General features: G+C 40.0%; 1 protein-coding gene across 2 annotated transcripts in view; it reads left to right on the top strand.

Moving 5' to 3' along the window:
• il11ra (interleukin 11 receptor, alpha) overlaps positions 1 to 12,060 on the top strand; it is a 34,038-nt gene that overhangs the window by 14,359 nt on the left and 7,619 nt on the right. For both annotated transcript variants that reach the window (XM_053852124.1, XM_053852133.1), the window contains exons 2-9: positions 3,076 to 3,172; positions 6,697 to 6,766; positions 7,438 to 7,604; positions 8,192 to 8,306; positions 9,411 to 9,574; positions 10,112 to 10,275; positions 10,583 to 10,727; positions 11,189 to 11,278. In XM_053852124.1, the coding sequence (XP_053708099.1) occupies positions 3,076 to 3,172; positions 6,697 to 6,766; positions 7,438 to 7,604; positions 8,192 to 8,306; positions 9,411 to 9,574; positions 10,112 to 10,275; positions 10,583 to 10,727; positions 11,189 to 11,278 (1,012 nt within the window). The remainder of the gene's footprint in view (positions 1 to 3,075; positions 3,173 to 6,696; positions 6,767 to 7,437; positions 7,605 to 8,191; positions 8,307 to 9,410; positions 9,575 to 10,111; positions 10,276 to 10,582; positions 10,728 to 11,188; positions 11,279 to 12,060) is intronic.

The following is a 12,060-nucleotide window of genomic DNA, read 5'->3' on the forward strand; positions in this document are numbered from 1 at the left end:
GAACATTGTTTCCTTTGTGTTTCTAGTTTACTCAAACAGAATTCCTTTTTGCGGAACAATTTGCAATATAGTGCTCTACAAAAACAACAGTTTTCTTTTCTTTTTCTTTTCATGTTCAATTATATTTTGTATTACTTTAAAGCTCTTCAGATGATCAGACTGTTGTCAGTTATACTTTAAGTATATAGCCAAATAAACCCCCATTACAAAACTAACTAACCAAAAAAACAAAACAACTTTAGATGGTAAAATACATTTCCCATCGGAACCTGAAAAAAGCACACAAACAGTGGTCAGTCAGCGGTTTTATCGTTTGGAAAGGTCAGGTTTTGGTTTGGTTGCCGTAGTTACTGAAGCAACCATTGTTTTCTTGCCAGGAGCATCAGGAACATCCTTGCTTAGACCAGCATGCTTGGTTTCACTCTGGATTGTTTCCTGTCCATGTATGATAACTTGAGACTTGGAGATTAGTCGACTAAAGTAAATTATTCTGTGTCATGTCAACGGAAATTTTGTCATTCATCTTTTGTGATTTATTAGTGCTTCAGCATGGAAAACAGACCGGCAAATTGTGCAATGAAGTATCAGCCTATACGCTGTACCTCATTCCAAGCATTTTCAACCTCTCTTTATCTCCCCTTTCTTTTGTCTTTCCGTATGTCTTGTAACGCTGAGTGAATGTGCAGAGGCAATATAGAGTATGAGTGAGTCACCACGACGGATTGTGCTGCCATGGAGCAGAATGAGCCACACTTCTTACCTGCAATGGATCATGTTCATGCTTTGTCCATTATCTCTTCATAAGTGCAAACTGTAGTTTGCACAAATTCATCTATGTTGTTCTGAACTGTGGAAGACCTAAATATGTGCAGGGACATGCTGTTTAAAGGCTGAGAGGACAGATTAGCGCTTATCTCCCAGGAAACAATGTTATTAGCAAGCTTCCGTAAATTACTGCTGAAGTGCTTTGTGTAAATGTGCCTTCTGGACATGTTCTTCTCTGGTATATGGGATGGAAAACAATAGGCACCTGCACAGGAAAAGGCAGGGAGGCAAGCCCAACAACTAGCCATCAATATTCTGACAGCCAGGCGCCACTTAAAAGAAAGACTTCTTGGAACTGAAGAAGTGCTCTAGTAATTTACCGGAATGACTTATTAGCTAAGGTTGATATCAATTTTTGTTTCACATTGAAAATCCAAGGGTTTGATCAGCTCAATCAAAGCCCACTCTGAAAGCTGTCATTTCATGGCCCCTGTCAAGAGAACCTGACGTGGCTCGGGCCATTGACAGTGAAAGAAGGTTTGGTTCACTCAACCTAAATATACCTCCAGCTGCTCTGTCAACTGGAGTGAGCAAAACAAATGGATGTTGGGAATGGATGAGTTTTCTTTGATCATTTAAAATTAAATCAACCCACAGTTAGTTTGTGAGCAAGTTCTTAACCTTGGCTCTTCAGTATTGTGAAATGGGTAGTCACAGCTATTATGATCAGTAAGAACTCTTTGATCTGTGGACATGCACTCAGACAGTGCAGACCACCATCAATGATACCAATCGTCAAATTCAAATGAACAGATCTGGATGCCAAGTGGCGTTTACTTTTTGGAACTCATTTCACCGATTCATCAACTCAGAATGATCAATCTGTTTTGTAGATCCAGGTGGGAATACAGAACACCACCGAAAGGGAATCTGTCCTGGATTCCAAATCTTCTCAGACAGTCATGTTTTTCAACTGCAGCCAATTAAACATCTGATTCTATTCATCCTCTTAAAATGTGCTTTGGTTGCTTTCACTGAATCGCCTTTTAAGGCAGGTTTCAGTGGACTAGTGCAGCCTGCTGTGCTAACTCTGGCTCTTTCATGAATGGTTGTTGCTGATTCTGGTGAGGAATATATGTTCCACTGGCGAAGTGGCACATATAGATACTTGGGTCTATTTACAAACTGGAGCCAACTTGGCGAGAGGACTGGCAAGTTTGCCCACTGCATACTGAAAATAAATCCAGAATCTAATGTTATTTGCTTTATAGTGTGGCATAACTAAGGGAAAAGGTATATAGTTTGCTTATCAGTTTTTTTGTGCGCTACAACCAGAGATGCAATTAATATTTTAGCGGTAACATTCTGTGTGGTACTTTGTAAGAAGGGGGACAGTGCTTTGTTTAAAGAGTTTAATGCCACAAACAATTCTGACAGAACAACTTAAATCCATGAGCAGCGGGTTATAGACTGATAAAAAACTAGGCAAGTTCGTGCAACCAGGGAGAGGTGTCCATGACAGATGCCTGCAACACCTCATCCGTCTCATGTATCGGGTACATAGCACATAGAAGTTGTTTGGTTTCAATTGCTGTTGGAGTTTACTGTGATCCAATGTATTAGAAAACATTAATGGAATTGAAATAAATATATAGAGTTGTTTTTTTTTTCTCCATGCGATGCTAATTTTTGTTTGCCCTCGGGACTACTGTTTCAGACGCTACATTTTCTATAAAATTGGGTAAAAAGTCACAAGAGGCGATAAAGTGAGTGATCAGCTGGAATGTGCTTGAAACCGGTCCTAATGAAGTCTGAAAGTGCCTGACACTGGCCGCAGGCCTAGTATCAATCTACTTGCTGCAACCATGCCAAGACAAATTCCTTCCCAAGTCAGAGTCCTGCACCAAGGCCCTTAAATTTATTCAGCAAGTACGTTCATTTTATTTATAGAGAAAAATACTGGGAGACGCTTTCTGCACTAATACTTTGGTTTCTGGGAAAAGCTTTAGTCAGTGGAAAATGGAAATCATTTCCAACAGCCCCCCCAACACACCGATCTTGAAAATGTGTTTTTAATTTTCAAGACACTCACTTACAATTCCATTCTCCAGAGAGTGCAATATTTCACTGTTATAAATTGTCCTTTTTTTGAGGGGGGGGGGCTTTTTAGTTAACACGCTTCAATTGTCTTTATGTCCACGACAATAAGGTACAGTCATGGTGATGGCAACAAAGACAGTAATGCAGTCAGAAGCTTTAAAACTCTTCCTAATCATTGCACCTCTCCCCCTTTCCCAACTCTTTTGCCAGATGCCAGGTCTTGTGTCCAGTTCAGCGCGCCTGATAGTCATCTGGTTTTTATCTTGTGCACTGCGGCTCAGTTGTGCTGAGATTTGGCCAAATGAAGGTAAGACACGAGCACACACACACATACACATGATCATTTTGGGAACTGCTCAAGCTCCATTCGGCTATGAATGAGGGCACACACATGAATGCACTTCATTCTCAAACACATGTGTGAGGAATCAAGTTTGGATTCCTTTGTAAACTATACCGAGGGTTCTGTGCTTACTCAGACTTGAGGCCGTTATAGTAAGAAAGGGGCAGAGAGGAAAACTCGAGAAAGACGGAATAATAGTTATCTGTTTTTGAAGGCACCTTGCCATCAGTATTGAAGAATTCCTGATGACAGAAACATGATCCTTTTTTTTTCCTCTGCTATTCCAGTGCTTGATATGAATCATCCTGAGCCCAATTCTGTTCCACAAAAACTCTATTGTTAAAGATTTTTTCTTCCATCAAGCAGTTCAGCAGGGAGTTCTGCTGCTGACAGCTTCTCTATAACGTTTTTGTCCGTATCTCTTTATTATTGCTGCAAATTCAGCTGATTTGGTTGGTAAATAAAAGCTCTTAAATCTCATGGGTGGAACTGTCAGAATGTCCCCCAGATGCCATTAATTCTACTCCAATGCGGACCTTTTTTCATTGTTTGGAAAGTACAGAGTTTCAGCAACCATTTGCGATTTCTCTGTCCACCCTGCCATCTGACTTCAACGTGATGAGAAATTTGCGGCCTTCCTGTGTGCATTCGTCTGGCTGAACGTAGGCTGAATGTATGTTTGTGTGCAGTGCTGAGCGGTTGGGGCTGCACATGTGTCTAGAAACCCTCGCCAGCAGCAGTATCAGATATGAGTGGAACGCTGCGGGTTTGGGGAATAATGTACTTCACTGCCAATAAAACATGAATACACACATTCAGACAGGCACATTTTTGGCACCTCAGGGCTCAAGTAACACTTACACCCAGAAACCGAAGAAGAGCAGTGTCTGTGTTTTAATGCAAAACAACAACCAGATTGAAGCTGGCAAAAGCAGAGCTCATGAAATGTTGATAACATAGCAGTGAAGGACGGTAAAAGATTGCATTTCAATCTGATTTTTTGCAGTGAAATAATGAGGTAATGATGAAATTATCAACTCTGTTTGATTGAGGGTGTATTTCTTTGTGCTGTGAAGATCATTTCAACTTTTAGAACACTTGCGATCAACTGGAGTCCACATGAGCAAGACCTTGCACTGAGTATAGTCACCACTTAATAAACCACTTAAAATGAACTACAGAAAAATAAAATTGTGCTGTAATTACTTTGTATTTGTCTAGAAATATGAATTGTGTTGGTGGTGAACAGACCTCGAACTACCACATAGAATTTTTTCTCAGAGCACAGGAAGCCTGCGTTTTCCATCATGACCATGGTTTACAGTTGTGGCAGGAGAAAGCAACTCTTGGTGGCTGAAACCTGAGAGAACCTCTTAAAGATGACAAACTCTATGCCGTTAAGAAGTTTTTTTTTTTTTTAGTGGTACACAGAATTCGTTTAATAGACATAGTCATCAAACAGTCACAATTATTGCGTATGTATGAACTCGGATCTACATGTAAAATGTTCATATTAATGAAAATATTTGTACACAACCACTGACTTTCATTTATGGTCTTATACAGATATATATGCTGGTTAATGATAGTTTATGCCTCTTAGATTAATTAAAATAAACATTCTAATAATCTCAATAAATTTTGTATTGTAAATGCAAATAAATTTTTGTTTCAACTATAATTTTTGACACTGTCCAAACACCTCATCATTAAACCTCTTTGGCAGGGGTGTCAAACTCATTCATCTTACTGTGGATGTCATTCTCTGAGCTCCTTCGCAAGGGGGATGTCAATATGGAGAAACTTGCCTTGTCTGAATCTGGCCATAAAATACGGACATATTGGGGCAAACTACTGGGAGACCCTGAGGGACATAAGAGCAGATGGTGGATTCTTTGTCAGCCTGGCCCACAATCATTTGCTGTCTACATGGGCATCCAGATTTAACCAGGATTTTTCAGAGTTGCTCATGTGCTGTGGTGTTTTATTTTTTTCCAAATTCCATGCTGTGCCCCTCCCACAGGTGCCTAGATGGGTAGTTGCTTTTTTCCCTCCCTCATGTTCTCCATGTTTTCAGCTGATAGCTGCTTCCGTCCTCCACTGTACATTTTCTGGACTGTAGTATCTAATTTTGTTGTTGCTACTGACAATAAAGGATCATTTCATTTGATTTCATGGTCAACGTGCACCCACTTCCATTCAATCATCTCCCCTCTGCCACAAATTTCTTCTGTTCTCTGTGTTGCTGTAATTGTAATCCAGACTTGAAATAAGTCCCTAAATTGAACGACAAAGCTGTAGCATTGTGAGCTTTATGTCTTTGTGCTAAGGCATGATCAGAATTAGTATTGAATGTAATCTTGAGCCAACTTTTTCAAGCTCTTGAGGGCGGTCTAAAAGGCTTTGAGATTTGGCCTTCAGACCGATGGTTTGACACTCCTTGTATTATCTTACTACCTCAAGTCTCTTACCATATAACAACATTTCTTTTTGTCTTCTTTGGTCAGAATGTAAATGAAATGATAAAATCTCTGTAGAGCTGTTTTATTCTGAATTAGTACAGAGCTGTTTGTAACTTACCCAAATATGACAATGGCCTTTTATAAAGCTGTGATTTACCTCAGTTAGCCTAGTTCCCAAAGGACTTGAACATCATCATTAGAAAATGTTTTAAAGGCTGGGGGTGTTTCAAACACCTTATTTAGTTAGTATAAGCCCATAGGTCCTGGATTACAGACTCCAGAAAAAGGAACGGGTCCAGCAGGGATTGGTAATGGAGGTGTGTGTTGGCCCTGTGACTCGCAGTCTCGTGTTTTTTTCCACTCTTGATCTACTGTAAGTGCCAACATTCTTTTAAGGCAGCCAAGCTAAATACGTATACATGCACACTCACATACTGCAGATGGTATTCAGCCAGCAAATTAGCAAAGCCACCACAAATATTTACTCAGGTATACTCTGCGTTGGAGTGTGAATTTAAAATCGTACTTCATGCAAGCTTTGCTGCTTTCTTTCAACAGTGATACAATCTCCTAGCAGCCTTCGGAATTTCTTTTTTGCTTAAAAAAAATCCTAGAAAATGTATTACCTCAGATCCAGTAAATACATTTAATAGATTTTCAAGCTATACATTTTTAAGCTTAAAAGTGTACTTTGTCAACACTTAACACTTTGTATTTGTCCACTGAACAATTCCATATTCTAAATATTTGTGAATAACCTCAATGGTACTTTTGGTTGTAAAGACAACTTCAAACATTACAGTAGCTTTAGAATGTGTGCCAAAGTCAGGTCAGACGGGTGCCTGCAGGACCCCACACCTTGTATGGTCATGTTAGTGTGACTCTGGTGACTGCAGTGCAAATGGTTGTTCATAAATCACGTTGGCTCAGACAATGGCGGCACCGGCACTGTCAGAATGCTGTATGAGGATACTATCAGTCAAACAATGGCATGTTTAAATATTTCATTTGATGTGTGTGTTGCAGTGTTGGAGGTGTTGTACAGACGCCTGGAATCAAATGTGACACTGGCATGTGGAAAGCTTCCAGGTGTTGGGTAAGAAGATATTTTATTGTTGTTAAAAAATATCAATCAAATGGTGAGTTTGATATGAGTTAGATACGTTTATAGGAAATATTGTATGGTTTCTCTAAGTCCGCAAAATTGAACGGGAAGTATCTATGATGTTATGTTTCATTTCCCCCCCTCAATATTCAGATAAATACTGTCACTTCATTATTATTATTTTTAGTGATTTCATGTATGTCTTCGTCATTCTTACATAAGAAGCCATACAAACAACAAGACAGCCAAAGAGGTTAAAAGAGAAAGGCAGTCCTTCATTTTTCGTCACCGTTTCGTCCACTAATCCTGGGACAGTTTGTTTTATTACAAACTTAGATGTTGTCCTTTCAATTATTAGCTTCCACTTTCATTGAATTAAGTATCTGTTCTCAAAAATCAAATTTAAGTGTCATAGCAATAGATTATCACTTATAACGTTTGTCAAACAGGAAATCATTGTGACTCACACAGGAAGCCCTTCAGATAGACATCTTTGTCTTGTGTACCTCTCGCTGCTGTTCAACCATACATTCATGATAATCAGGTTATAACTATTAATATGAATTATTAGTAATGTTTATTATTGTTCGTAATATTTATTGTGATTATTTTACATTCAGAGACCTTCAGTGCCATGGGTTTTTCTTTGACTTATTTCCCAGGACACCTGTGGCGTGGCGCCTCAACCAAAGCTCAGAGTTGCCATGGCACCAGATGACATCAGAAGGGTCTTTGGTCCTCTTTCACGTCAATCACACAGCCCAGGGTGATTACAGTTGCTACGACGACCAGGGACTCCTCCTTCACTCCGTCAGACTCAAGCTGGGCCGTAAGTGCTGTTGTGACTTGTCTCTGTCTGACTCGACAATTAGAAAGTTTGGGGAGCCTACGGCTGCATTAGATCAAAACCAGACCGTTGGAATCATCACATCATTTATGTTGTTTAAAAACACCGACATGCTGATTTTTATCTTGAACAACACACGACCAATTTAAATAAATGAATATAAATGGCTCACAGCAGCCACATTACAGAGGTGATCTAGATTTGGATGTAGTTTAAATGAACTATAGATCTGCACTGCCATGTACTGTGACCTGGACTGTGTCCCTGGGCCTTGACTTCGTGTCCTAACGCCAGTGTGCCGTTTATCCACCAATGTTCCTCTATCATGTGTGACTTTGTGTTGCTACTCCTCTGAGGAAACTGCCCCTCATAGACAAAGCTCTCCACTTCCCCTTAACTTTCTCAAACAGGAAGCTGCTCCATCAATGGGTTTCCTTTTTCAGGGACAAATTACTGAGAACCAAAACAGGTTTTCCACAGTATTGGACAGGAAAAGGAAGCTCAACATATGATGAAAAAAATGTAATGAATACAACTCTAACCTAAACATCTTTACTGTTCTGTTCCAGATCCTCCTGGACTGCTGAGCATTTCCTGTCAAGTGCCGAATCACACGCATGTTCGCTGCTCCTGGGTAGACTCAGTAAAAACCTTTCTGCCAGCTAAATACAACGCCTCCATCAGGTAAAGTGCAAAAGCTTTCGGACACACCATGCATTCTACTTCGTGCTAAAGGTCGGACTAAAAAATATTATATGATCTAATAGTTTATTTAATTGTTCAGTTTTTAACACAATTTATTTACTGAGAACTGACAATACTTTGTTTAGTTTTACGTTATCGTTTTTAATTTAGTCTTGTAAAGAATAAACAAACCAAACACTCTTTTTTTGTATTTGTTTGCGTCTGTACAATACAGCCACACCTTTTGAAAGATATATTTTTTTTTCCAGGATTTTTCATCGTAATATTTAACACTTTTCATCATTTGGTCATATTTGGTCAATTTTCTTCAACTCTGACCATTACAATTGTTAAATTTCTTCCCTTTTCCTATCCTTGGTTCTGCTTCCTGTCCACCTTGTTTTGTGTTATATGCTGTGTGTTTCTTGGATGGGATGTACAATTTCACTGTTACTACTTTGTAGCATTGACAAATGCACTACAAAACAGATAAAGATCCTTATTGCTGAATATAGCTAATATTCATTATTATATACTGATAAAATCCTCATCATCTGTTAGTGAATATCCCGGCATTTGGGGCCTTCACATTAGAGCAAGTCAAAGCTGATGTTGTTCAAAGACTTGAATACATTCTATTGAAATTAGTATGAATTCAAGTTCATTCGACCAGTTGAATGGACGACCAGTCAAGCGACCACAGGGTCTGATGTTTGCCAAGGCCGATTGACGCAAGTGTGGGTTGAAGGCTGGCATAGGCTGTCATTGTTCCTGCCCAAAACTAGTGTGAAACAGGGTAAGGTGGCTTGAAGTGGTTTATTTACTTTTATACTCCAATACTGGGACAGTGTACAGAGGACAGCATACAGACCCTGAGTAATAGCCAAACCTGTGTCTCAGGACCAGTGTGGATTTGTTTTTGGTAAAAAAAAAAAAAAAAATGGATTTTTTGGATCACCTGACAGCCATCACTCCCCATCCCAGTGAGACCTGGTCTATCGCTCCACTAGCAGTTCTGTCAGCCAGAGCTACAGGGGTTTAGCTGTATGTAGCTGATCATGACATTGTGGACTTGAAACATGATTTTTATTTTTCTTTCTCCAGGGGAAGTGGTCCAGACTGGAGGCCTTGTGTCATGGACTTGACCAATAAGCACTGTGAAGTAGACCACCCTGCCTTCTGGCAGACCAATCACGTTGTCAGGATCATTGAAACCAATGGGCTTGGGTCATTTACCACATTAGCCCGGTTTAAATTGGATGAGCTTTGTAAGTATTCTCTCTCTCCATTTTTATTATGTGTAATAATAAGAATACATTTAACAAAATATATAGTATCTTCTGCAAATGAATGTAGGTATTAAATGATGTGTCCAGGTGACATGTTTCTAAATATGAAATAGGGTGGCGTTTCAATTGATTTTCCTCAAGCTACTCTTCATTATCCCTCAACCCTCTAGGTCATTTGTTTCTGCTATAGATGACTCCCTGAAATATTTAACCTGCACCACTGGTTTTAATGGTTCATGCCTTCATGGTCAATGTGACATGAACCCAATTATCTGGTTCAATGGCCTGATCTCTCCCATCACATTCAGCTCTCAGTCTGACTATTGTATCACAAATGAGCTCAGTAGGATAGATAATTCTGAATCCATATATGCTACAAGAATACTTCCATAAATGTTTGTTTTTACCTCACAATACCTTACATCATAATCTCTTTCCTGATAAAAGCTGATGATGATTCATTCACATTAGATGTCATCTTCTAAATAAAAATGCTTCCTCCCATCTTTGCTACAGTGAAGCCAAATCCTCCACGGTCCGTGGTGGTGACGGAGGTCAGAGGTTTTCCGAAGCGGCTCAAGGTCTCATGGAGTTATCCTTCCTCATGGCCACAGTACGCCGGCTTCCCACTTTTGTTTCATATCAGATATCGACCACTTCACGCATTGCACTGGTCAGAGGTCAGTATAACAACTTCAGAACGAGTGATCCATTTCGACTGCTTCCAAATGAAATTTTGTTTGGATCGAGAGTGGTTCAGTATGGCTGGATCTTTGATCTTTGATGTCTGGGGTTTTGACCAGTAAATTCATGGTTAGCAAACATGAGACCTCCTGCATGCTCTATCACTGCGACTGCTGCAAAAGACTCCCCTTTTCTACCCCAGTCTACGAGGAGCAGCACGTTCTGCACCTGAGGTGCCATGTACTCACAGACCTCAACTGCATTTTTTAATCCATGCTTTTGTGTCCCTTTTCCCTTTTTTAGGTTTACTGGGAGCACAGTCCTTATGTGATTTCTGACGCCCTGGCCGGCCACTTTCACCAGGTTCAGGTCAGAGCCCGTGACGAGGTGAACTCTGACAGCCAGTGGAGTGAATGGAGTCCAACACAGGATGTCCAACCCTGGAAAGGTGAAAGAAAAGATACAGTACAGGCGTCCTGATCCTTTCAAATGAGATTGTAATAAACACTGGAGCAACCTTAACCAGAACACTGACCAAACTTAAATTCAGTTATTTTGTCATTTTCATGCTCAAATTGAGGCTTAAACTTGTGGAGTCCGGTAAAAGGGCCCCACAAAGGGGTGTTTTCCCCAAAATTTGACGTCAGGAGAGAGATAAGCGTAAACACACACGCACACACACATTTGTCTTTCTATCTTAATGAGGACACTCATTGCCATAATGCTTTTCATTCAGCATCTCAACCTCAATTCAACCATCCAAACCATCGCAGGTGAATCTCTAGAGACTGTGCTATGTCCGTGAAATATGCACATACTGTAGGGGGACTCCAAGTTCTCTGGGAGTTCTCTGGGAACGTTGCTATCCATGACTATTGCTGCTAACAGAGTTTTTCACTTTTTTGGAAGATGCCGTACCCGAACCAACTGAGGAAAACCCAGCCGACTATTCCCTTCCTTCCTTCACAAACCCAGAAACATCCACAGAAAAGTCACACAGTAAGACTGAGTTACTTCTCTATGTACATCTCTTTTGTCTCCCTGGTGCAAAGGTTGCCACCAATTTCCATCAGTCATTTCCAGCTGTGAAGCCGGCCCAGTTTAGTTTTGAAAGTATTTGTTCTATAATGAAAAAAAGTCAGTTACACGCTACGAAAGCAAGCACATAGATTTATTCACATGAAAGGCTGCCATTAAAAGTGCATGTCATCAACATCGCCTTTCTGATACTTGAAAATGCTGAACACACAGCATAACTGCGTCAGCCTTAGTAGAGTGTTGTTACCGTTAATATGGTGCCGGCTGAGCAGCTTCCGCTGGGCTCCATCTCCCAATGACACATAATTGCTATAAATTGTTACTGGCAGGTATGATGGCCTCACGCAAGCACACCACAGCTCAGCCAACTTACATGAGTAAACAGCAACGACATGGCAAAGATGGCATGGTGTGTGTGCAGCACCCACACTTCATTTATCAGGATTTTTCTTCATGATACGGAAAACATCTGTTAAGCAGTAGCTGAAATTAAATGTGAAAACTTAAAATAGAAATGTGTTCTGCATTTAATGTGAAACAAAATTATGTTTCAACTTAAATAGATGATTATAAATCATAATACAAACTATATCAGGCTTATAGCTGGGATTTTTAAACAAGGCATCCCCCAGCCCCACTTGCTTTGTTAAAAAACAAGCTGTAAACATCTATTTGTACTCTTTATAAAAACAAACATCTCAGTCAAAAAATACATGTTTTTAAGATGGTTCGTTCGCTTACTA

This window comes from Synchiropus splendidus, chromosome 1, assembly GCF_027744825.2.
Source record: "Synchiropus splendidus isolate RoL2022-P1 chromosome 1, RoL_Sspl_1.0, whole genome shotgun sequence".
Lineage (NCBI taxonomy): Eukaryota > Metazoa > Chordata > Actinopteri > Syngnathiformes > Callionymidae > Synchiropus > Synchiropus splendidus.